Genomic DNA, 27,239 nt, shown 5'->3' with positions numbered 1-27,239 from the left:
ACCCAAAGCTAGATCAATCGAAATAATAAAATTTTCGCCCGAAATAAGAGCCAAATTTCAGGTATTCTTGATATGGATTTTTTTAACGTTGCGCCTCAACAAAATTTATATACACACATTTAACACAAAAATATTTAACTTACATAGCGTTGGTTAGTCAGCACTTCCAGAAGTGACAACAACTTATGCCCATCCTTAAGATCTTCGAACAGGTCATTGATAGGCGGTGTGCCAGATTTTGCCAGATATCCGTTGATCCATTTAGTAAATGTCTTCTTCTGTATGTCTTGTCGCTCATCTGGAAGTATAAAAATGGGTAGGGATAAATTAAAAATTGAAATTCGTCACAAAATTAAAAGTGTACATCACAGAGAATAAAGTGATGACATGTAGAGTGACAATATGATGTACTAACATTTGCAATTTGCATTTAGTTTTAGTGCCGTTACGTCGAAGATTTGAATCTTACAGTGGTGTAGAACTTGTGACGTCATAGTTAAAGGTACAGGAAAAGTGCGTGACTGGGGGAGGGAGGAGGTCTTAAATACTAAATAATCTTTAGACATAAAATTTTTAATACGCAGACGAAATTTTAATACATTATAGCTATCAACTACCAATAATAGAAATGTTTTATTATCCAAGGCTTAGAAGTATTTTAAATTAAACGACAAGTTACATAATGGTTATTGGAATTTTTTGTAGGAACATAATATTTTTTTTTTTGATCAAATGATTCAACTTTGCTAAATTGCATACTATAATTATTGTTAAACAAAGTGACGACTTTGCTAGACCATCTTGAAGTTATGGAAAGTTTAGGACATGGTCTTTTTGTAAAAAATATATTTATTTTAATTAGTCCTTTGCTTTTGCATTTGCTTAATTGGGCAGTAAATACGAAACTATAAACACCATTATAAATAAAACAGTTTACCCTATCGCCCCTAACTGCCGATGCCAGTGTATAGTGTTTGAATCATATGATAATGTATAATTAAAGAATTTCAAGCAATTAAATTAGAATCATAAAGCAAAAGCAATCATTTAGTCGATAAATGCGGGGAATGATATTGCAGCATCGTTCACAGTACTTTTCAGTCGATGATCTAGCTATAGTGTATAACAAGCTTACCAACTACACAAAAAATAACTTAAATACTTTACTCACAACTCAGGACTTGCAGAATGCTGTCGATGTGTGCCATATTTTTAAAGTAGGGCTACTTTTTTGCATTTACACTTTTAAATTGTAGGTTCCTCCAACCAAAATCATTCACATCGAAGAACAAGATTAATCAACCGTGCGAGGCTGCGTCTGTTTTTGTATTACGTTATCAGTACATGCCGTGAGCGTTTGTGCTCTACAGTACGAATGTGAAGAGTGTTACTAAAAAAATGAGATTTGTGCTATTCATAAAGGGAAAAAGGCGACGCAAAGTAACAAAGATAGATTTTCTCAGCTCATCGTTGTTTTGATCTTACGAATCAAGTTTCTTTTTATTATCTGAGCTCTCCTAAAGAACGTGAGGTGAAATTGAAATTTGGTGCGAAGATGAGAACGAATCGTTTGTCAATAAACGTAATCGCGCTCTCAACGAGAGAGATAGCCATCGGTTGGTGTTGCACGTGTTGTTTGCAAGCGGTGCGTTTTCACAGTATTTTTAAAACGTCTGTAAGGTGGAGAAGGTAAATACACCAACGAGTTCGGTTGTATCCTTAAAGGTTGAGGTGTTTGATCTTTAGATACAGATGATCAACCCATCACGCAGCGTGTACGTCCGTACACGATTCTCAGAGTGAAACGAAACTATTGGCACTACGCCCCCCGGGGCATGGCCTTCCTCTAACGTGGGATTTCTGCTCCAGCGCCTCTGACGAGACAGGAGAAACCGGGACCGACGTTTTACTTCACCATCCGATAGAAGCTCAGTGGATAAGGCGGGAATCGAACCCGCGTCTCATAGCATCATCGGGATCGGCAGCCGAAGCCGCTACCCCTGCGCCACGAGACCCACATTCTCAGAGTGATGTATATTTAAAAAAAAAAACTTTACTTAATCCACCTGTTGAAAATTGGAGGAAGCTCACAGTCTTTTAATAAGAATTTTATATCGCAGTTTTGTAAGATCATCAACCTTTAACATTCAAGAAAAAGGGTTCCAAAATACAATGTACACCAGGGTGGCTGCCGGAAAGATCTTTCAAAAACTATTTCATAATTACCGTCATCTGGGGTGAATTGGGACAGCTGTTTTAGCCGTGATACTGCACAATATTCGTTATTATAATGGATTCGGATTATCATCAGAGCAATCAACATAGTGCGTTGTTTTCCAAATCCAAAGCTTCTAATTGCTCCAAAAACTGCTGTCCCTATTCAGACGGTAGTGCTAATTCACCCAATTGACGGTTTAACATTATAATATTTGAAGTACTTCATCAACATTTAGAATGAAATACCCTGAAAAAAAAACGAAGTAGACTTTATAACTCTCGGCCACTATTGCTAGTACCAACCACTAGTGTCTTCCCTTTAACCACAAGGACTTCGCCGCCCTGGGCTCCTAAGTGTTTGAGTACGGCACGGAGCGACGGCGCCGGATACCCCCATATTTACGCTTAGAATTTTAGAGTGCCCGCCGCGGGATTCGAACCAACAACCTCTGGATTGTGAGTCCAGCGCGGTCCGATTGATCCACACGTACGGGACAAAAAAAATAAAAACCCATGATAATGGCTAATTTGCCTTTATGATAGGATTCCCTAACGTTTTTTGTCAATTGAGTCAATAAAACAATATTTGTTCTAAATAAAGGCTCTAGATCAGAAACAAGCTTAAACTAGACTAGGACTCACAATCCATAAGTCGTCAGAGGCGGATGGGAGCTTAAGTTTAAAAAGATGTTGGGATTGCCTCACCGTTTGAAGCCTTCGGACACCTAGTTTCGAATAGGAATCCCACAATATGAAACGCCAAGGTAATGCTATAGAGCGATTTGATTTGATTTAAACAAAAATGTTAGTACATCGATTTACACATTTGAAGCCTTTAAGTGCTCTAAAACTGCTGTTCCAATTCAGAATTTTGTTCCGATTCACCCTAGTTGGTGATACTTTATATATTATGATTCAATTTGGTGACGATTTTCCTATTCTTTGTCAGTAATCAATGATTGTAATCAAATCAAGATCATATTCATGAAATTAGATAAATTTTGAGGCAAATTTGTTTTAGTACTGTTCTTTAAACTTCTGCATTCCTAGGGGGTTATAGACGGATTTTTAATTTCTAAAAGCTAAAAATAACCAGTACTTAGTACCGTAAACGGAGCTAACTTTGATAGCCCGGGGTGACATTGATATAAATTTGATTTGGCCTCTATTTTTGATACATCCAATGTAACAGTCACATTTTTGCATATATGTTCGATAATAAGATATCCCTTAATGCTTACGGGACCGTGGTGTAGGGGTAAGCGTGATTGCCTCTCACCCAGTCGGCCTGGGTTCGATCCCAGACGGTCCCGGTGGCATTTTTCGAGACGAGATTTGTCTGATCACGCCTTCCGTCGGAAGGGAAGTAAATGTTGGTCCCGGACTAACCTAAAAAAGGTTAGGTCGTTAGCTCAGTCCAGGTGTAGGAGTCGTCTCCCTGGGTCCTGCCTCGGTGGAGTCGCTGGTAGGCAGTTGGACTAACAATCCAAAGGTCGTCAGTTCGAATCCCGGGGTGGATGGAAGCTAAAGTGTAAAAAGAGGTTTGCAATTGCCTCAACAATCAAGCCTTCGAACACCTAGTTTCGAGTAGGAATCTCGCAATCGAGAACGCCAAGGCAATGCTGTAGAGCGAATAATTTGATTTTTTTTTTCTTAATGCTTACATACTCAAAATTCTCAAAAATGTTTAGATATCAATTTATCCAGAAGGATCTCTAGATACACGGAAAAAAATCGATTCTCGAAATCGTGAATTAAATTCACGAATGTGAGAACCACGAAGGAATATATTCATGTTTATAGTGCAAATGCACCATACTCATGAATAAATTCCTTCGTGGTTCTCACATTCGTGAACTTAATTCACGATTACGGGAATGGTTTTTTTTCTGTGTATCCATCAAAGTTGAGTCGGAATAAATACATGATGTACCCAAAGTACCAAAACAAGAGCAATTTCTTTTGTCAGAATCGAGAATTTGGTCAAAAAATTAGTATTCATTCAACAACCATAAATGTAGTACGAAATTGTGGTTTGGTTGAGCGTTTTAGCAGAATGCATTACTGTGAATACAAAGAGACGAGTTGTTCCTTTTAATTCCGCTATATTTATATATTTTTTTAATATCTTGACAGATACGTATTTCGTCTACTACTTGCAGACTTCATCAGTGTTCTGTTCTCGACTAGTCTATTAAAAAAATATATATAGCGGAATTAAAAGGAACAACTCGTCTCTTTGTATTCACAGTATTACGAAAATTATTTTAAATGAATGAATGAATGAATAATTCTCATACCCGCCGGCAGCTTGGTCCAGTTCACAGGTGTTCGCTTGATCAAACAGTTCGTCATCTTATGTTCAGTAATCTGTACACTAGGGGAAAAATGACCTCCTACTCCACAAGCGTAAAACGGTTTATTGGGTTATTTTAAGCATCTTCAAGCAAATTTTGAGCGAAATTGGTTCAGATTAACCCATTGATACCCGAGCCTAAAGTTGGTGAAAAAAATGTTTTTCATACAGAAATGACTTTTTTGATTCGCTAATACCTTTTTTGGTTCGAGTTTTACAGCTTTGGTATGATCTACAAAGTTGTTGTTGCGAGCACACCGTGCCGACTGCGCTGACTGCGCCGACCGTGCCCTTCGGAATATCGCCCAAACGCGACCCAGCAAAAAGACTATAGTAAGATCGGTCACGTTGACAATGTCACGCTGACACCGTAGGTAGAGATAGAGACAAAACAAGAATTTACATTATCATTCCTCAATCAGACACTGGAAGGAAATTACTGATTTAATTTGCGGAAACTTAAAATTATATATTATTTGAAGCTAAAGTTAACTTATTTAGTATTTAGATTTAAGTGATTTGATTATCAGCTCCATCCGTCGTCTTCTGACGAATTGACTCTGTTTGTGACAGATTTGAACTAGGAGACTAAATGTGAGTAGAAAATTGAATTCTGTTGGGCAAAACATTAATTGGACTAAATACATCTTTCAGCTTCGAGCTACACTGCTTAAAAAAGCGTTTGCTAAAGATCCTCTGAAAACTTATTTGTCGTCGCGAACAAAAACTCGAAGATTTACATACGATGGCCTCGAATCCCCGCAAGTCGTTCGTTCGCCAGACACGCTCGATGACGCGCGCGGCTCAAGAAGCAGCTAACCTCCAAATTGGAGACGCTCGAGATGATGCAGCGAAACCGTTCGAGCCGTCTGTCGTCGAACCCGAGCGAGGAGATGATCAGGATTGAGCTGGATGTACCCGGCCCAACAACGCTGAGCTGTACATGGTACGGTGTGAAGAGTGCGAGCTGTACTTCCACTTCTCGTGCGCGAACGTCACCACCGCAACCGTCAATCAGCCGCCTTTTGTGTGCCGTGCTTGCGTGCCCTTTCGGCCAAGATCTGCCCGTTCATCGGGCTCCCATGTGATCAGTATTCGTTCGGCACGAATTGCCCTAGAACTGCAGCAGATGGAGGAGCACTTCCGGATCCAGGAAGCGCTCACGAAGGAACGACTCGCACAGTTGGAGCGACAGTACCTGTACAGCTCGAAGAAGTACGCGCTTCTTCGGGAACAGGAAGAAGAAGATGGGGGACGTAGTGTCCGTAGCAGAGACAGCCGCGCTTCGACGAGCAGGGTTGAGATGTGGATCAATGCTTAGGCTGAGACTGGGAACACCGGTCCAGGCGTCAACAAGGAGACGACCGAGTCTGACGATCACGTCCAGCCACTGAGTTAGGACAAGGCCGATAGTCTGCACGTGAAGTTCACGTCTACTCCGCTCGCTTCGCCAAATGCTTCGTTCAACGAATCGCCGTACGTTTCCCTCTCCATTTCCTCCCTATTGCCGGACAGTCTCGAGGAAAGCAGCGAAAAATCGATCCCTGAGGGACCCAAGGACCCTGGGCAGACCGCGGCTGAAATTCCACCCAGCGAGGTTCCAGAACCACCTACCAACATGGAAAGCATCCTCAAACTGCTGCAAATCTCACTGGGGAAGCCACAGAACACCGGTGCTATCCCGAAGATTCTCAAAGTCACCTCGACCGCTTTCGAGGAGTGGCGAAACAGCATGCAGCGGAAGGATCTCGACCCGATTCCAGAAGAGCTAAGCGAAGAGACGAAGAAAAACGAGCAAAACTTGCTTGTGCCCCTTCAGCAGCTCGAGGATCAGCGCGCTGAGGACCAGCAGTTGCAGCGCCAGCGGGAAGAGCAGCTCAAACGCAAGCTGCAGCAGCAAGAACGTGAGCAAGCGAAGCAGAAGCAAGAACTGCAGCGTCGACTTCAGCAGGTTGAAGCAGAGCAGAAGGAAGAAATGCAACGTTTACTGCAGCAGCAACAACGCGAACTGGCCGAGCAGAAGCGGGAGCTGAAACAGCGTCTCAAGGAGCAGAAGCAACAGCAAGCCAAGCAGCAAGAAGAGCTTGACCGTTTGCGAGAGCTCGAGAGGCTGCAAAAGCTGGCAGAATCTCGGGACAAGAACCACTCGTCGGCGGCGGGCCGGAACGGCACGGTCGAAAACAACAAAAGCCGATCAACAGAAAGCCTCCGATCAATCTGTACCACGCGTTGACGATGTCCTGCCACCTCCATCTAACGAGCGATCTCGCGCCTCTGCAAACTTGGCAGTTCTTCCGTAAGGAGCTTTCGATCTTCATCATCAAGGTCGTCTACTTTGACAACACCGTCGGTCGTACCTTCCGTTGAGTCATTCCCCTCTCTCATGCCGCCGCTGCCGGCACCGCCTCCGTACCAAGGACCAACTTCGCAGCAGATTGCTGCACGTCAGGTGGTCAACAAGGAGCTCCCAGTTTTCACAGGGAATCCGGTTGACTGGCCGATCTTTATCAGCAGTTATAACCACTCTACGCTGACGTGCGGATACACCGACAACGAGAACCTGTTGCGACTGCAGCGTGCGATTCAGGGGAGGGCGAGAGAAGAAGTGAGCAGCCTGCTCCTCAGTCCGTCGACGATACCGCAATTGCTGACCCCTTTGAAGCTGCTGTACGGACGACCGGAGCAGATCGTTCACACAATGATCGAGAAAGTACGCGCGACCCCCGCGCCAAGAGCGGACAAGCTCGTTCGGTCTAGTGGTCCACAATCTCTGTGGGCATTTGAAGGCTATTGGCATGGAGAAGCACCTGTCGAACCCCATTTTGCTGCACGAGCTCGTTTCCAAGTTGCCTTAAAACGTAATGTTCAACTGGGCACTCTACCAGGAGCAACTGCCAGAAGTGGACCTCAACGTGTTCGGTGAGTACAAGTCAAAAATAGCAACCGGTACTAGCGGCGTGACATTGTTCGCTGCGAAGGCTGCCAAGGACGATTTTCGGCCCAAGAAGGAGAAGGCGGGGTATGTCAACACGCACTCAACTGCCGAGCAAGGGCGGCGCAAGGGTGACGACGAGATCAAGGAGAAGCCGACGGACCGTCCGTCATCGAACATCAAGGTGTGCCAAACTTTGTCTCGACGACCGTTGGAAGCTGGTCAAGGAGAAAAGACTTTGTCGTCGCTGTCTGGTTGCCCACTCGCGCTGGCCGTGCAAGAGCGATCCCTGCGGAGTCCAAGGTTGCCAGAAAAAGCATCATCCGCTGCTCCTCTACGAACAAGCACCCACGGAAGCGAAGCGCAGCGAGCCTGCAACCAGCGGTGTAGTCGCACTGCACCGTCAACCGACGACATCAACGTTGTTCCGTATGTTACCCGTCACGTTGTACGGAAAGAAATGGAAAGTAAACACGTTCGCCTTTCTCGATGACGCAACACTGAAGCTGTGGGAAGGACGCAAAGGAGAACCGATCGCTACCAAAACGCGTCTCGGTTGGACGGTCTACGGAAGTATGCCGGTGGCTACACAGTCTTTCGCTTATCGCCTGTTCCACATCTCTGATGAACAAGCCGAAGTTGACCTGCACGAATACGTCAAGAGCTTCTTTGCGGTTGAAAGCCTCGGAGTCATGGCAGTACCGAGCGAGGAGAGCGTCGACGACCAGCGTGCCAACAAGATTCTGTCCGAAACTACCAAACGAGTCGAAGGTGGGCGGTTTGAAACTGGCCTTCTCTGGAAACAGAACTACGTGGAGTTTCCGGATAGCAGACCGATGGCGGAGAAGCGGATGAAGTGTTTGGAGCGACGCCTGGGGCGAGATCCAGCACTGTACGATCAAGTACGAAAGCAGATAGCGGACTTCCAGTCGAAAGGTTTTGCGCACAAGGCGACCGCTACGGAACTAGACACTTTCGACCCTCGCCGGACCTGGTGCGCGTGATCTGGGACGCGGCTGCCAAGGTCGACGGCGTGTCCCTGAATACCATGCTGTTGAAGGGACCCGACCTGTTGACGCCGCTATTGTCCTTGCTTTTCCTGTTCAGGACTCGCCGCACGCAGAAAAATAAGGCATATTTGAATCAACAAAACGTTTTGTTGATTTGAAAATCATGATTTTTGTTGACTCAACGCTAAACGTCAAAGCAACTTTTTCAAAACAACAAAAGAATTTTGTTGAATTGAGAAAATCAAGGTTTGTTTCAACGCAAAATCGGCGTTGATTATATTCAACAAAAATTTTGTTGATTCAAACCTCGTACAGGCTGATTCTACAAAACATTTTTCTGCGTGCGGACAAGCCGCTGGAAACCATGGTGACCGACGTCGCTATCTTTGGGGCGACGTGCTCCCCAGCCCACTCGCAGTACGTGAAAAACCTCAACGCTGACGATTACAAAGCAGATCATCCGAAGGCGGCAGCAGCGATTCGCAACAAGCACTACGTCGACGATTACCTCGACAGTGTCGATACGGTGGACGAAGCAGTTGCGATGGCGCTAGAGGTAGTCGAGGTTCACGCGAAAGTCGGATTCCACATCCGGAACTGGATCTCGAACGACAAAACCGTGCTGGTGCGGATCGGAGCGGTCAACCCTACGACGGTCAAGAAATTCGTGATCGAGAAGGAGAACGGATTCGAGCGTCTGCTGGGAATGGTGTGGCTGCCCGACGAAGACATGTTCTCGTTCGCACTGAGCCTGCGAGAGGACAACATGAAGCTGCTGACTGGAGAGGTGGTGCCGACGAAGACCCAGCTTCTGAGCATCGTGATGAGCATATACGACTCGAACGGGTAAGCTCAATCCGACGCTTATCCGGACGAGGTCGCCACGCTGAACCAGAACCTGCTAGTGCCAGCCGGGAAACGTGAGTGTCTGGAGATATCAAGCAGCATTTTGAAGTTATCCCCTGTGCTGGACGACTGTGGAGTGCTTCGAGCTGGAAGTCGCTTGGAGGCCGCCAAGTTCGATTCTTTCGACGCCAAGTTTCCCGTGATTCTCCCGAACAAACATCGCGTGACCTGGCTGCTAGTGGACTCATACCACCGTAGGTTTCGCTAAGCAAACAACGAGACGGTGGTCAACGAGATACGGCAGAAGTTCAACATCCCAAAGCTGCGGGTCCTGATCCGGCAGGTGGCAAACAAGTGCTGTTTCTGCCGCATAAAAAAGGCCATCGCGGTGGCACCCATGATGGCACCCCTTCCACGAGTGAGGCTGTGCCCTTTCGTGCGCCCATTTACGTTCAGGGGCGTGGACTACTTCGGCCCGGTCAAGGTTGGACGCAGTGCTGCGAAACGCTGGGTTGCGCTTTTTACCTGCTTGACCTGCTTATCGCGAGACGTGGAGCACCGCAGGAGATATACTCGGACAACGGTACGAATTTCCAAGGAGCCAGCGGAGAGCTGTCGAAGGAATTAGCCAAGGTCAACCACAACGAACAGCACATTCAGCACATTCACCGACACCCACACTCAGTGGCGATTCAACCCGCCGGTCGCGCCGCACATGGGTGGCTGCTGGGAACGAAAGGTAAGATCCGTGAAGGACGCACTGGGCGCAATCCCGGTAGAACGCAAGCTGGATGAGGAGTCGCTGGTCACCCTATTAGCTGAAGCGGAGCATATGGTCAACTCGCGCCCCCTGACTTTCGTACCGCTGAGAGCGCAGATAGCGAGTCCTTGACCCCCAACCATTTTCTTATGCGGTTGCGGAGTTCGAGCGGTGTTCAGCAGGCCGTCAAGGATCCGGTCGGCGCAGGCGCGGCCATCAAAAACAGCTGGAACAGTATCCAGCACACAATGGACGAGTTCTGGAGCCGCTGGGTGAAGGAATACCTGCCGACGATCGCGAGAAGGACTAAATGGTTCGATGAGGTGAGACCAATCAAGGAGGGTGATCTCGTGCTTGTTGTGGACGAAGGACATCGGAACGGGTGGCTGCGAGGACGCGTTGCAAGGACGTATCCCGGCAAGGATGGCAGAGTACGTCGAGCGGATGTACAGACATCGAAGGGTCTGATGCGAGAGCGAGCAGTCGTCAAGTTAGCAGTCGTCAAGTTAGCTGGACGTTGGTGACGCTGAGGATGCTGGTGCAGATCATCAAGCGACATGTGGGGGAGGATGTTGCGAGCACACCGTGCCGACTGCGCTGACTGCGCCGACCGTGCCCTTCGGAATATCGCCCAAACGCGGCCCAGAAAAAAGACTATAGTAAGATCGGTCACGTTGACAATGTCATGCTGACACCATAGGAAGAGATAGAGACAAAACAAGAATTTACATTATCATTCCTCAATCAGATACTGGAAGGAAATTACTGATTGAATTTAAGTGATTTGATTATCAGCCCCATCCGTCGTCTTCTGACGAATTTACTCTGTTTGTGACAGATTTGAACTAGGAGACTAAATGTGAGTAGAAAATTGAATTCTGTTGGGCAAAACATTAATTGGACTAAATACATCTTTCAGCTTCGAGCTACACTGCTTAAAAAAGCGTTTGCTAAAGATCCTCTGAAAACTTATTTGTCGTCGCGAACAGTTGTAGAGCATTAAATTTTCAATAAGAATCTCACTTTTGGGAATATTTGAATGGAAGTAGCGCACCCTGCAGATCAAACAGTAAGAAAGTTGGGTTTTCTATGCATTGTTTCTATTTTTCCCATAAAAACTTCACATTCGAGTATCAATGGGTAAATGTTGACCGATTTTGCTCATATTTGGCCCAGAGTCCTAAAATGGCTCAAGGAACAATTTTCAGCTTGTGGAGCAAGGTTTTGAGCAAAAGGGATCGCAGTAAGCTATAGTCGCGTCCGGTTTGTTTGATTTTTGCTCCGCGTTTTTTTCGTCTTCTGAGGATTTCCGTCAAATTCTTATCGGCTAGTTCTAGACAAACTTGTGAGTGGCAGTGGACAAGGTGGAGATGGTGGAGATATCCGGGATTCGCGTTGCGTTGCTGCATGTCCGGGAAGACGTCGATGACCTGGGATAGAGCCTCAATCGCGCAGATGACGAGGAAATCTTGGCTGATTTGATGCGGCCGGATTGGCGGCTCCTAAGAACTTAGGAGCTGCAGGTTGGGACACAATCTGGCTGTGTCTTTCGAAGATTTTAAGATTTGCTGATTCTTGGTGAGAGCTTTCCATCATTATTTGCTAAATGATTATATTCCCTTATATTATTATACTATAAATTCAATAGCCCTCCTACCCCTTCCTCACTTTCCCATTCCTTAATCCCATTTTGCCCAATTATCTGCCAAATTTACACTAACACACCACACCTAATTGATCCGGAGCGTTTGGTACGGTATGTCCACGCATCCTTCCTCCCCTGTAGATTCTATGGAATGTGATCCATTCACAGAATCCTCTCTGCGGTAAACACAACGCAGTAGGGCTGGCCGCTTTAATTTTTGTATTACATTTTCGGGTGATCTCGGATGTATTGCAATTATTAATATTGACAAGAAAAGTGCTTGGGGCGTAATCTAATCACAAGACTTTCCAGCATGCTTTCATCGGACTGGCTGCGTTTGTGTTAGATTAGATTAGATTAGATTAGATTGTGGAGCAAGGTTCTGGGCAATCTACTGCACACCCACGTACATATGTTTTTTTTTGTACGAATTTTGTTGTTACAAATACCAGTGCTTATATCAAAAGATATTTCCCATCCCCCCAAAGCAACAGTAATTTGTAACGGGTTTATGGACACAAAATTAATTTAATTATTTAATGGTACATTTTAAATCGAGCCGGGACCGTGATTGCCTCTCACTCAGTCGGCCTGGGTTCGTTCCCAGAAGGTCCCGATGACATTTTTCGAGACGAGATTTGTATGATCACGCCTTCCGTTGGACGGGAAGTAAATGTTGGCCCTGGTCTAACCTAATGGTTAGGTCGTTAGCTCAGTCCAGGTGTAGGAGTTGTCTCCCTGGGCCCTGTCTCGGTGGAGTCGCTGGTAGACAGTTTGACTCACAACTCACAATCCAAAGAGGTCCATACAAGAAAAACTTTTTTATATGGAGCGTGCGTATTGGACAATCGCCAATCGTGTTAAAAGTATGGCATATATTTTTTACCTTTTTTACCTTTTTTATATTTTCTTCCTCACGGCTTCGATCAGAGTCGAGTAAAAAAAATAAAAATATGTGCTTGCAATAGCCTTATTTGATCAGCATACCAAAAAAACACGCAGGCAACATAGGCTACTTAGGCCGTTGCCAATATTTTTTGAAGTTTATGTCCCTTGGCTATGACCATAGTCGAAGGGGGAGGGGAGGGGGCAAAAAAATATAAAAATTAAAATTACAAGCCGAGATTTCAACATTTGGATAAAAAAAAGTGTTTTAAAATGCATTTTACACGCATCCAGTTGCTTTTCAATCATTAGTTTTTAAAATATCGAGGTATTGACTTTTTTTTTGTATTTTATGAAAATTTAAAATGTGTTCAAAGGAGTTCAAACATGCATTATAAACGCAGGAAAATGCATTTTAACTGGTTTTCAGTTGATTAAACTTTAATTTTCATTAACATTTGGAAGTTTTTCGAAAAAAAAATATGTTTTTGCCCCCTGATTATTTAGGCCAGCTTTGAACGGGGGCGGCATTACCTTTGAAAAATATTTGCAACGGCCTTAGAAATTAATACAAAAATACTCACCAATAAAAACCTGATCCATGATTCAAAGATGAATGTATCCACCGTCGCTGCTATGAATAAAATATTCTTTCACATGGTTTGCATGATGGTTACTGTGAAATGAATTGAAAATTAAAGTTACATTTGAGGGTACTTGAAACAAAAGCAAATAAATTTTAGACTGTTGTAAATTGTAATCGTAGAGTATAAAAGCGGAAGGTATATTTGCGGCAAACGCTACTGTTACACTAGGGAGTTCCTGTTCCTCCAGTTGGAATGAGGTGATGCGTGCTATGGGCAACGCACCCCAGGAGCCCGACATTACGCAATAGCTGAGTTGAATTCAACGAAATAGATTTAGTTACAAAATATTAAACACAAATATTCTTATTCAGCAATTCCATTTGCAAAGGGCACAAGCCGAAAAAAAAAGTTCTCCGATCGGGCTCAAAATTTGTGTGCGGGTTCCTTGGTCAAAACAATTCGACTCATATTTTTTTGTTTGGCCATTAGGGTGACCTACACCGTGCTAGGGTGGTCCCAAAAATGGCAATTTTCGTTAATTTTCGCAAAAACCACATTTTTCAAAAAATCATAACTCCGCACCATTTCAACCAATTTTAGTTGTCTTGTTGGCCGTGTCTGGACCAAAGGGCTTATGTTTGAAAATATTTTTATCGTAACGCGTGCAAAATAAAAAAAAATATGAAAACGGGAAAAATCAACTTTAAAACTGCGATACCTTTAAAATTTAAGCGATGATTTATACATGTTTAGGTACCGGTTTTGAAGGCATTTAAAGAAAAATTGTTTTGTAAGTAAATTAAATTTTGTATTTATTTACTTAACCTCAAATTTACATTTGATTTATTCAAAGCTAATTAATTTTAAATATAAAATTGTTAAAGACAGCTGGCCTAAATGATCGATTAAACATATAAATTCACTTGCTCACTTTTAGGCTGACATTTATAAGAAGCACAGTGACTATCAAAGTCACCTTGTTTTTAAAATACAATTTGAAACGAAACTATTTTTTAAAGCTCCATTGATTTTTTTTAAGACGTAAATGGACATCACGCCATGGGGAGCGTTATTTTATTACGTAACGCAGTAGGGGAGGAGGGGGGGTCGGAGGCCGTGTTACGCTCCATACAAAATTTTTAAAATTTGTATGGAAATTTTGTTACGATGGGGGGGGGAGGGGGTCTAAAAGTCCGATTTTTTGCGTTACGTAATAAAAGAACGCTCCCATGGCTGAAGGATTATTTCAAATTATTACAAATCAATGTATATACAAATTTTCTTCGTGGAAAATACGCTTAAGGGGTCCTGTTCAAATATCCGAGACCTAGAAAATGTTTTACCTAGGAATATTTGATTTGTATAAATTTTATTTTTTTATATATTCAAAAGGAGGCGCGCGAATCTTCCCCTAAAACGAAGCTTTATGAATGATCGTTCCGTCATATTGGCGTAGGATATACAGTATAAGAAAATTATTACCGGTTGAAAAATATTTTGATTTTTTAATAGTATTTGAAAAATAAATGAAAATACTATCATTTTTTTCTATTCATTTTATTATAAGTTCCTTTTTGGTACTGAAATCTTGAGATTTGTTTAACGATAATTTGCAACGATATCAATATAGTTTGCTAGAGGATCAACATTCTCAGATTTTAGTATAGAAAAAAAAAGATATATTTATCATATTCAATGATTATTTCAAAATTAGTTGCAACTTTTTTGATATTTTTTGTCAGTTTCAATTATTTTAAATGCAACACTCTGATTTTTTGTACTTAGTTTTAAACACAATGAGCATGTTGAGTTCCAAATAATAGATTGTGATAATCATTGATTATTTGTTGGAAGAGTTATACTGATTATTATACTTTCAGTGACATTTTACAATTTCCAAATCCAGTGATTATTATTTTTAATCTTTTTATGTACCTCGTAACTTTTTTCCTAAAAAAACATTTAGTAAAAGCTCCAAGACATTCGGTATCGGGGTGAAAGATGATGTGAGTGTGTACTTTTTTCAGAAAAAAAAACTGGATTAAATTTGGTCAAATTTGAATTGAAAGGGTACATATAGGCAAAACGTTGCTGTCAAGAATCAATTAAATAGATTCGATTACAAAAACAATATTGTTTATTATTTTTTGAGTTATGATAAAACATACTTGGGTAAGAGGGGATTAACAGGTTATCATTTAGTGAAATAACACAATTGGAGCTTTCCAATCACAATAAAGAGCTTCAAAATTATAATGGCATCCTATAAATCACTTAAAAAATGAGAAAATAGCAACGCAGTGCATGCGACTTAAAAAACAATCAAAAATATAAGAACTTTTGTAAATTAGGCTGTTTTATATCAAAAACTAAACAATAAAAAAAATATTTTTGGTTGAATTTAAGATAGCTTTGACTCCGACTCCGGCTCCGGGATATCAGAAATGCTTGGCTCCGACTCCGACTCCAGCTATTCGTGTTTTGACGACTCCGACTCCGACTCCAGCGACTCCGGCTCCGACTCCGACTCCGACTCCACATCCCTGGATTATTTATATATTTTTGCTTGGTCAAACTCAAACTTATCAAAGGTGACACCCTAGTTTTCGGCGATCATCCACCAACTGTGTTATGTTTACAGTACATGTAAATTAGACTGTCTAATAGAATAGTAACGCCATGAGGTCTCTTATAAGAACAGCACATGAGTTTCGAATTTCAGACAGGTAGTGCACATATCTATGGGACCATCCATAAACCACGTGGACACTTTAGGGGGGGGGGGGGTATGGCGATTGTCCACGATCCATACAAAAAAGATTTTTTTTGTATGGACAATTGTCCACGAAGGGGGGGGGGGGGTAACAGATTCCCAAAAAAGTGTCCACGTGGTTTATGGATGGTCCCTATTGAAATCATTCTAATAGGAACATAATCTTTTCTTCTTTTTCAATTTGTTAGTTGCTAGAAAATGTCGAAAGACAAATGTATAGTGTGTATTCAAACTCAGAGTAACCACTTTAATTTCCGAGTGTGTAGTTAACCAGGAAAACCTAAGTCTGTGCTAAGAAAAAAAAACATTGAAGAATACTGATAATGAAACATCTTATAGTTTTTGAAATTATAATCGTTCAATGTAATAAGTTTTGTATTTTTGCTCAATGTGTAACTCGTAATTATATGTACATAAGAACATTTTTTTCCAGGTAACTCTGCCGAGATATGTATTTCACTAACACATTCTTAACCGCGAAAAAGTCATGAAAATAACGCATGTGTTACACAAGACAGAAATAACCGATATAGGGATGAACTTATTCAATATCTAAACTAATACGAAAAATTGTTTCAAAAATACTTATTTCAATCGATTTTGATTTTTCATATATGTTGAACTATCTATAAACTTTATTACAAGTTATTCGATCCTACACTGCTTATTTATTTTGTTTACTCACACAAACAAAGGCTATGCGCAGAAGAAAACCTAAATTCAACAAGTGGTTTCTTGTTTTCGTTGTAAAAACAAGTATAGGATGATTCAGACAGTTAACTTCACTATTTTTCTGTTCTACCAATAACAGTGCATATTTTAATCCATGAATCAACACATACCTATTACACTGAACACGTTAAAAGTTGTAATAAAAATTGATCTTGTCCTAAGTCAACCTGCCATCCAAAAGTAAAGCGATTAAACTGTCTGTATAATGCAAAGTGGCATAAGCGCCATATTAAGATTGTTTGAGTAGCCCAAATCTGGTGTTTTATTGTGAACGTTGTATCGATCAACTGTAAACATTTAGTTTGTCATGTTCAGCGAGTTTCACTTATTTTTTATATTTAGGACGTTTAGAAAAGAAAATGATACTAAGAGTTATCTCAGCTGGACCTAATCTCACGCACATTTTAACAAACATTAATTAGAGAACGGCCATCTCAAACCAAAAGTACCAATCGAACACAGGTACCAATCGAGCAAAATGTTTGACAGTTCGATGCCAACATTTCAAAAAGCATCATGTACAAACCGTGCGTTTTGAGAAAAACGCATTTGAATGTTGAGCATCTATTTTCAATTCCCATTTTAATATAAAAGCAAAATAAGATGTTCTTATGATGACAAACGATGAAAAAACCTTGCTTTTATTGATACTTGATCATCCAAATTCAATAAAACATTATTTCCGTAATTTTATTTAAGAAAAACAAACATAACTTCTTTTGAAATCAGCAACGTCTATATCACCCTGCTGTCATTGAGGGGGACGCTTTGTTATGATTCGTTTTTCTTCGCCGAATGTACATGGCGCTTTGTTCATGTTGCTTTTTTTTCGTCACGAGGTTCATGTAGTCTTTTGTTTGACAGGTTGACAGGGCTATATAAACAGGGACTGCTGATGGCAGAGATTTTGTTTATGTTACTTTATTTAAAATCATGATTAAACAAACTTTATCGAAGTAACTTTTGCTCATTTTTGGTGGAGAGGTAGCTTATTTGGAGTACTTTCAGAATATGCAATAACCCAGAAAGTGTCAAGTGTCGAGTTCTCTTGCTTCGATTGGTACTTTTTGTTTGAGATGGCTGTTCTCTACTAAGCTCCAGGTAATCTAATATTAATTGCTGGGTAGGGATTGTTCATATATTACGTCCACGGATTTTCAGGATTTTCAGACCCATCCCCCTCCCTTCCCCCTGTCACGCACTTTTCATATACCTTAAACATGAGCTGTCACAAACCTCAGATCCCCCCTCTCCCTGTTCATGGACGTAATTTTTGAACGAACCCGTACAGAAAATGTTGAAACACTTTGTTATAACTTGTCGCTTACGTCACTTATTATTACTATTATTATTACGACTGTTAGCCAGTGGTGCCATTTTTATATTTCAGAATTCTGCAGAAACTCTTGTGTTAATCATGAAACATCATGATATTTACACGAGCTGAAATAATAAATAATATATTTAAAGCAAAGTAAACCACATCAAAACTTTTGGGTTAAGGGTTGCTTTGTTATACGATTACAGTTTGTGCACAATAGGGTGCTTAAGCCCTATGTAAATTTTGATGTATACAATGATTAAAAACACGCTTAAAAAATTGCTAATCACTTTTTCTTTTAATTTAATGCAAAAAAAGTTGACAAGAGAACATTTTTTCGATGGATCAACTATGGTCCCCTTGGAAAGAGCTGTCAAAAAGGACCGCGTGGTTGATTTTTCAAAATTGATTTAAAACTCCATTTTAAACTCATTGTGGTCGTACAAAAGGTCATTGTACTTAGAAATATAAGCTTTGTCGCTGTAAACAATAATATCAGGAATCTAAGCTTCATTTTAGGACCCAATTAGTTTTTTTTTTAATCAAATTAAATATTGTTTATTTGTCAAGCTTATGTAGACTACTTACAATTTTCTTACAAACTAAATGTTATTTCTATTGTACAGATTTTTTCGTAGTTCCGGTTTAGACATGTCGAAATGTATGTGCTGCGAATTTTCATTATAAAAGCGCAGCATTTGATTTAACGGCGATTTTTTTTAAATAATTTGTCGTGTATGCAGTTATTCTTAAAAGTGGTGAATGTCTAAGAGTACGGTTTGGTTCATGAATACTATTGCGTATTTCTGAAAATAATGCTGCTGACTGTATGCGTTGAGAAATAATGTCGTTGATGAAAGAGAGCATGGCAAAATTACGACGTTCTTGTAATGATTGTATGTTTATGAGCATTCAGCGTGCTTCATTAGGGTGTAATAACAAAACCGATTTTCCAGCACAGCAATTTTTCGGTTCCTTTTGAGGTCCTAAACAACTCCCCAAAGTACGAGAAAGATTGGCCAAGTCACTTTTTTCCATATAAATTTGTATGGGAAAACCCATTTTTAAAAATTTTGATACTAAAACTATCAAAACCGAATTCATATTCGGATGCTCTGGAAGGTGCTCTACAAATTTCCCGAAGAGAGTTTGGTGCTAAGTTGCTCCTGAAAGAAGATACAGCGTCCTCAAAATTTGTCTAAAACTTGATTTTCGAGCAAAAAAAACGAGTTTTGAACAAGCTGTATCTTTTATAGGAACAAGTTAGCACCATACTCTCTTCGGGAAAGTTGTAGAGCACCTTCCAGAGCATCCGAATATGAATCCGGTTTAAATATAGCGTGAAACGTGGATTTTTTAAATATCAAAATCCAAAAAAAAAAATTCCCCATAAAAATTTCGCAATTCGCAATTCGCAATTTTCAGTGTAAGAACGGGCCTTGACCGATGAGCGAGTTGTGGCGCTATAACCACGGCAAATAGAGTCCAGGGCATTCGTGGAAATACAGTGTCCCATCCCAGAGGGTCCCGGAGTACCAAAACCTTCTTAGCATGGTGCTCCCAACGAATACAACCAAAAAAAAATCTCGGAGCGTATGGTGGTGTGTCCCCACGCTTCTTCCTCCCCTGTCGATTCAGAATTGTGTTGTTGTTCGAACACTCTGTGCTCAAACTCAACCCAATTACGAGTCATCTCTGCGATACGGCTTTACGCAGTAGGCCTGGCCGCTTTAACGCTTGTGATGTTTCAATGCATTCCGATGCAATGGCGCACTACAAATGTTAATAAATTTCAAGAAGAGTGCTAGGCGTCATCTAACCTAAGGCACTCTCCAGGATCTCTTCGAAAGATTGGCTGCGCTAGGGTCTGATTAGATTAGATTAGATTAGATTAGATTAGAAGAACGGGCCTTGACCGATCATATGCACCAGGTTCCCGACGAACACGCACGGCCCTTACACCTACATCTCACCCTTGCTCTGAGTCAGTACGAGCAACACACTAGAACACGCTTTGAGTGTTCGTGCCAGGCATGCACACCTTCTTTTCCGGTTACTAATCTAATCTAATCTAATCTAATCAGACCCTAGCGCAGCCAATTTTTCGAAGGGATCCTGGAGAGTGCCTTAGGTTAGATGACGCCTAGCACTCTTCTTGTCATTCATTAACATTTGTAGTGCGCCATTGCATCGGAATGCATTGAAACATCACAAGCGTTAAAGCGGCCAGGCCTACTGCGTAAAGCCGTATCACAGAGATGACTCGTAATTGGGTTGAGTTTGAGCACTGAGTGTTCGAACAACAACACAATTCTGAATCGACAGGAGAGGAAGAAGCGTGGGGACACACCACCATACGCTCCGTGATTTTGGTTGTATTCGTTGGGAGCACCATGCTAAGAAGGTTTGGTACTCCGGGACCCTCTGGGATGGGACATTGTATTTCCACGAATGCCCTGGACACTATTTGCCGTGGTTATAGCGCCACAACTCGCTCGCACACCTTCTTTTCCGGTTATGCATTTTAACTCGGCCGGGGGTGGTACATGACGTAGGGTTTGATGTAAGTATAAGCGCCTAACCATTTATAGTGTGCCTATCAACTTTCATTAAAGCAAAAACTGTCATATTTTTAGTTTGAATTCAAAAACTTATTGTTATTTACTGTGTATTGTTTTCTCCTGAAATTTTCCCTATTGTTGAGTCGTGTTTATCTGTTGCTATTTCTTTTGTCGCGGTGTTTTGTTACAATATTTTGGTCCTAAGCATTTAAGAAAAGTTGTTCAAAAGTACAATAGTAATATTTGTGTTAATCCTTTAATCATTCCATAAATTGAGTAAGGGCTCGAACCTCACTTGCTTAAGAAAAAGGTGAAGTTTCAAAACAATGGACAGTGAAGGAAATATACTATGTAAAGGATCAATAGTAAAAGAAAGATTGTTTTATTTATTTATTTATTTGCGTTTAAGGACCACTTAACTAGAAAGATTGTAATTTATGAAGTAGATAAAGAAATTAACAATAGTTAATAAATAGAGGTAACAAACATGCTTAGATTGTATTGAGGACAATTTACAGGGAAGATGAGAAATTATTCAAATAGATAAATAAAGAAAAGGCACATGATAAACAAAATTGACATCGCTGCCAAATTAAGGGAAAGCAAAAAAAAAGGCTCGACAAAGAGAAAGCAGACAGTTTGTTACAGCAGAATCAATGGAGCACTTCCATTCGAGCAGTTTTCGCTTTTTTCTACAAAATTTTTCTTATGGAGCGAACTGTCAAAAACTGCTCGACTGCGGGTGCTCCATTGGTAAAATAGAGTGGAAAAGCGTTGAGAAATAAGATAATCAAATAAGAAAAATCGAAATCAAATGGAGGATAGTAAACAGAAGCCGTTTTAGAAAATCAGTGAAACAAAAAAAAACAGAAGATAGCTGTTAGCTGAAATGGAAAGAGGAGAGACCCCATTCTGCGATGCTCAGGTACATCCACAGAAGTTGACTCAACATACTGCGAATAAAAACAATACCGTCTACAATCACAAATTACTTCCCTTTCCCACATTGACGCGCCCCTTTCTTTTAGCCGTCTCCACTCTGACCCTCGCTGGTCAAAGGTTTACGAGTCGTTTCCACAGGCCACCAGCTAGGTTACACCTTGCCATCATGATGACTAAACCAAGCCAACGTGGAGGTAAGAAAATAGGACACTTGCAAGGAACCAGAGCCATGCTGTTTTGTCCAAACAGCACTACGGATGTAGTTGGGCTCCTTCCGGGATGTTCCTCGCCTGGGTGTCAACCGACGAGTATCATCAGTATCATGCACCCTTGGCCTGCTGTTTTCCCCATAAAAATTTATATGGAAAATTGAATCGCTTTGCGCAAAGTGGGGAGTTAACCAATGGAGCATTTCCATTCGAGCAGTTTTTGCTTTTTTCTACAATGTATTCCTTATGGGAGATCTCGAGCCAAACATTTCATTAGGGCACAAAACTAAAACGTAAAAATTCGGGATTATTCCACTATTCCATTCATTAGTACACTCCCTACAGGCCCTCCAAGAATCAGATTGATAACAAACAATTTCCTATTGAAAAAATCAAAAACACAAAAGGGCACATAACCATGTTCACTGCAAACCAAATAAAAAAGTTCAAATGTTCCCTTTTATTTTTCGTTAGGTTCTCGTACTTGAGGAACTTTGTGTGTTATAAAATGAACTTTTCATACATTCTTAACACTAATTCACTTCAAAAAAAGTTTAGTTTACTTTTCACCAAAGATTTCTGCAGAGAAAAACTTCGTCAAAAAACAATATTTAATACGGTCCCGCGGCTGCCGTTCAGTACACCTTTGAAGAGTTTTTATGTTTCACATACCTTATCTACACTATTCAATCACAAAACTTCACCAATAATCAAATTTTCTACTGAATTCCTCATTATTTCTAACCTGGGTGCTGAATAGTGGTTCGCAAAACGGCCTCAATTTTGAACTGTCAAAGTGGAACCAATTTACCGTTCGCCAAAAGTAGAGAGTATTGTTATCAATCATTAAAAATTGTTTTTTTTTTTCAAGAATGATTTTTTTGGCTTTTGAGGACCTGAAGTTGAAGTCAAGAAATCTTTAAAAGTTGAAGGCGAGAACGTCATTTTTTATAATTATGGATTGAAGTTGTTTATGGAGTCGATGCGGTTGTATCCATACAGAAGCTGTCTTAATCTTGATTTGATTCCGTTTGAAAACCTTCAACACACACAATTTTCCAGCAAAAAATATCAAAAAACTAGCCAAAATGAAACACAAACAACTAATTATAAAATAGCTTATTTATCAGTAAGAAAAAAGTCATGCTTGTGCTTGAACAGCTTCCTAATTTGTAGATGTAAACAAAGTGGGATCATTCAAAAATCACGTTACGCATTCGCTCTATTCATCACCCAGTTTTTTACCACCCACGGACGTCACGCGAATGCGCCCAAGAGAGCTTAAATCCATAATGTGGGCTCTGAGAAACCCCCTACCACAAAATTGAGCACTTTTTTACCACACACGGACGTCACGCGTGCTCTACAGTAAATTAAGCGCCAAAATTCGGATATTGGAGATAGACCAATTCTGTCATTGTCAAACGATCGGGCGTCAAAAATCGATCGTCCACGATTTTTTGCAGATTTTTCGAATTTATATGTCTCGAGAAATGATTTGGGAACGAAGCTTGATTTGGCGTTGGAGCCAAAAGCAAACCCTATACCTTTCTTTAGTAAGAAAGGCAAAAATCTGCAATTTTTTTTCCTTGTACCTATTTTTTTCTCAAAAGTCCTCAACAATACCTACAACTTTGCCGAAGACACCAAATTGATCAGAAAATTCACTCAAAAGTTACAGCTGTTTGAATATTTACATACCATTTTTGTATGGACAGCAGCCAAAATTGTATGGAGACTTGTAAGGGTGAACCAATGACGCAAAACAGCTTATTTGGTCATAGGGAAGGCCCTCGCAAAGTTAGAGCCAAATCAAAAAATACAAATAAAATCCATTTCCGGTTTTGGTAGAGAATTGTTCATATGACAGACTTGGTTTTTCAGTCTCGTAAATTGTTTAACCGGAAAGCTCGTCCAATTTCCCATAAGTTTGCCTTTGACAGCTTTTTGATTTGACTCGTTTTGATGTTTACGTAAGCTAATTTACTATCCAGGTTTCTACCACACTGAAAAAATATTCTCTTTTCAGTTATTAACAATGTAATTAAGCTTATAACTGTAAGCCCTTACATCCAATTGAAATGCTGTCAAAGGCAAACTTATGGGAAATTGGACGAGCTTTCCGGTAAAAATATTAATGAGACTGAAAAACCAAGTCTGTCATATAGAAATTGCCAAAAACCACCGAAAACCCCATTTTTTCATCATTTTTATTTTTAAAACCGCTGTATCTTCCCAAGGATTGGACATAGGACAATGGTCAATATGGAGACTTTTTTGTAAAATTGTCTGGGGAATCGATTTCCACTATTGGTTTTTTTTTTAAATTTTGACGTTTAGACCACTTTTCAAAAAAAAAACAGTTTTAGTAAATGATTTTTGTGTTTTTTAGGAGAGACATACCATCCTGCATTTTTCGTCAGTCTTTTTGTAACATCTTAGGGTATTTCCTCAAAAATTTTGACCGAAAAAAAAATTCGTGACAACACTTTTAAATTTAAGTTTTAGACCTAAAAATCAAAAAATCTCATAGAAGTGGCGTGTATTTTTGTTTCAGTGTATTTTTTTCAGAAAGTTCGTCCAATTTCCTACAAGTTTGTCTTTGACCACTTTTTGATACGACGCAATTGCTTCGAGATACAGTAATTTTTAAATTGCAAAATACAAACATATTTAAATAACTTACGCCCTTCTCAAATGTTATTTTCCAAAAATGGCTTATATAGGCCTAGGATAACATGTCTAAAAAGTTTCATTGAAATCGGAGAGGGTCGGGTACAAAAGTACTAGAAAAATTCCTGATTTGAGCTGGAATTGCTCTATGGTATTTTACCATCTATTACTGGGCAACCAAGGGCACATTTTGGTACCTGTTTTTTGCCCAAGAAATACCAACATTTGGTATTACCGTGTTATTTACCCGTGCTCGGGTTTTGGGCTGGAATTGCTCAAATGCAAGAAATCTCCATTCAAACTCACGTATACGGGTACCAAAATTTTCGTAATTAAAAGACGCAACTTTTGGTACCTAAACATGCATCATTGCTTAAATTTCAAAGGTATCGCAGTTTTAGTGAAAAAAGTAGATTTTTTCCCGTTTTCGTCATTTTCTCAATGTTGCGCGCGGTGCGCCGAAAATACAAGTTTTTATTTTCAAAACAAAATCATTTTTCGGAATCCTGTTAATGGAATGCAATAACAATATTTTCAGACATAGGCTCTTTGGTCCAGACACGGTCAAAACGCCATTTTGAGTTTTCATACGACTTTTTGAAATGTTTGGCTAGTTTTATCGGTCCTTAAATTATTTTTCCTTGAAAGGCCAACTAATCCCTTTCCATTGGCATCTACGACAGCTTAATCGGTTGAAATGGTGCGGAGTTATGATTTTTTGGAGAAGGTGGTTTTTGCGAAAATTAACGAAAATTTCCATTTTTGGGACCACCCTAGCGGCCAAACAAAAAATATGGGTGTAATTGTTTTGGCCAAGGAACCCCCACACAAAAATTTAGCCCGATCGGAGAACTTTTTTTCGGCTTGTGCCCTTTTCAAATGGAATTGCTGTATTTGTGTGAGACAACTTTGTTTACAATTTTTTATCAGCTTTTATGCATTTTTTATGCATTTCCAAATTGAGTTCGATTTGCGATGCCTTTCTGCCGGGTCGCGGGATTTTTGTCGTTCGTCGTCGGTGTGTTTTTCGTTTTTTTCGCGTGCGTGTGTTTGTGTGAAGGTGCGGCTGGCTCTGGTTGTCTCGCTGACAGTTGAGCCAGTTCGATTTGCGATGCCTTTCTGCCGGGTCGCAGGATTTTTCGCGGACGTCGTCGGTGTGTTTTTCGTTTTTTTCGCGTGCGTGTGTTTGTGTGAAGGTGCGGCTGGCTCTGGTTGTCTCGCTGACAGTTGAGCCAGTTCGATTTGCGATGCCTTTCTGCCGGGTCGCAGGATTTTTCGCGGTCGTCGTCGGTGTGTTTTTCGTTTTTTTCGCGGGTCGCAAGATTTTTCGCGTTCGTCGTCGGTGTGCAACAACAACAAAACCTTAGGATACCATTTCAGCTCATCGTTCGCTTCGTTAATCAGTATCTAACTAAACATCAATCATTTAAAACTCGTAAAACATCTCAAAAGTCAGACTGTAAAATTCTTCATTCTTTAATTACAAATGATCTGGCTAAGGTTAAACCATTTCATTTAAAATTTTACAACCGATAAACGGGAAATGTCTCATCCGCAGCATCCGATTGCTTGCCTTGAGAATAATACATAATACCGTTCAACAAATACTATGATTTTGGGTCACATCATCATCTTCTATGATGAATCCTGACCAAACACCCTATACTACTAACAAATTTTCAGGTTCCTGGCGCTTGTGGGGTGTAAGCACAGAGTAAATCAGCTGCCCTAGTAGCAACCTGCGCTAACTAACATTTCCGTCCCTTAAAATCGAGATCTACAAACTGACATGGCGGGCGCCGTTGGTGGCCAATGACTGTTACCTATTCGCAACTGATCTAGTTTTGGCAATCATGGTGTTTTATCTTTTCGGCGCATTCATACATGCTGTTGATAAGGGAAACACCACTTGATAGTCGAAGCCTATGATCAGTAGTGCTGAAAGGATATTACGGTTCTGTTCAGCTACGGAGGGGCAACCATGGGTGGTCTCTCATGCTCATGCTCAATTTTTTATCAGCTTTTATGCATTTTTTATACATTTCCAAATTGTTGCAGTATTTTTTTTTTCATATTAAAAATCCTTGCCTCACCTGAACAAGGGTTTAAAAAGCCCGTAACAAAAGTTATCAAATGATAAAACATACTTAATAATAGAGATAGTATGTTAGTCATTTGTATACTATAGGGATACTACTTATCTAGGCAAAATAGCATTTTGATAAAATGAACTGAAAACCCCACTTCTCAGCCTTATTTTGTGCTTTCCAACAAAGATTTTGAGCAAACGCCATTCAATCTTGTGTCCCGTGGCATTTACGTCGTTATATCGCTTATGTGGTTATAGGGGAAATATACCCATTTTAATCACACTAAGCCGTTCGACCAATTCTCATCACTTTTGCCGTTTCTGCTATTAAATCAACATTTTCAGATGTTTCAACAATGGAGAGTTGCTTGCTCACTTTTATTTGAGCTATTTATTACTTTGGAACAGTCAAAAACACTTTATATAAGCTGTAATTCATGATCAAAGTGCTGATAGGCCGATAATAGAAATAGGCTGAGAAAGGGTATAGTTCCCCTAGTTACTGAGGAGTGAGAAGACCAATCTCCAATATTGTTTGGTTAAATTTATAGGCAAACATTACTTAAAGTTTCTCAAAAACGAAGCACATTAAATTTTTGATAAAAACTAAAATCAAATTTCAAATTTAATCTCGAATAAAAATGCAAATACATAATTTAAATTTGGCTACCAACTACAGACAATCCCATGTGCTACCCATT

General features: G+C 40.6%; 2 protein-coding genes across 9 annotated transcripts in view; one reads left to right on the top strand and one right to left on the bottom strand.

Moving 5' to 3' along the window:
* LOC120419408 (dystrophin, isoforms A/C/F/G/H) overlaps positions 1-17,005 on the bottom strand; it is a 150,119-nt gene extending 133,114 nt beyond the window's left edge. For 4 of the 8 annotated variants that reach the window (XM_039582086.2, XM_039582082.2, XM_039582088.2 and 1 more), the window contains exons 1-2: positions 1,172-1,324; positions 144-298 (exon numbers count right to left, since the gene is read on the bottom strand). In XM_039582086.2, the coding sequence (XP_039438020.1) occupies positions 144-298; positions 1,172-1,208 (192 nt within the window). In that variant the 5' untranslated portion in view covers positions 1,209-1,324. Of the gene's footprint in view, positions 1-143; positions 299-1,171; positions 1,325-13,235; positions 13,328-16,696; positions 16,817-16,853 lie in introns of those variants that run through there. The other 4 variants (XM_039582089.2, XM_039582090.2, XM_039582083.2 and 1 more) reach the window with 3 other exon arrangements.
* Positions 1-27,239, top strand: part of LOC120419423 (IDLSRF-like peptide) — an 87,943-nt gene that overhangs the window by 9,110 nt on the left and 51,594 nt on the right. The window lies entirely within an intron of this gene.

The sequence above is a fragment of the Culex pipiens genome, chromosome 2 (assembly GCF_016801865.2).
Source record: "Culex pipiens pallens isolate TS chromosome 2, TS_CPP_V2, whole genome shotgun sequence".
Classification (NCBI taxonomy): Eukaryota; Metazoa; Arthropoda; class Insecta; order Diptera; family Culicidae; genus Culex; species Culex pipiens.
The sequence above is the reverse complement of the archived record's forward strand: the minus strand, read 5'-3'. Positions and strand labels throughout refer to the sequence as shown.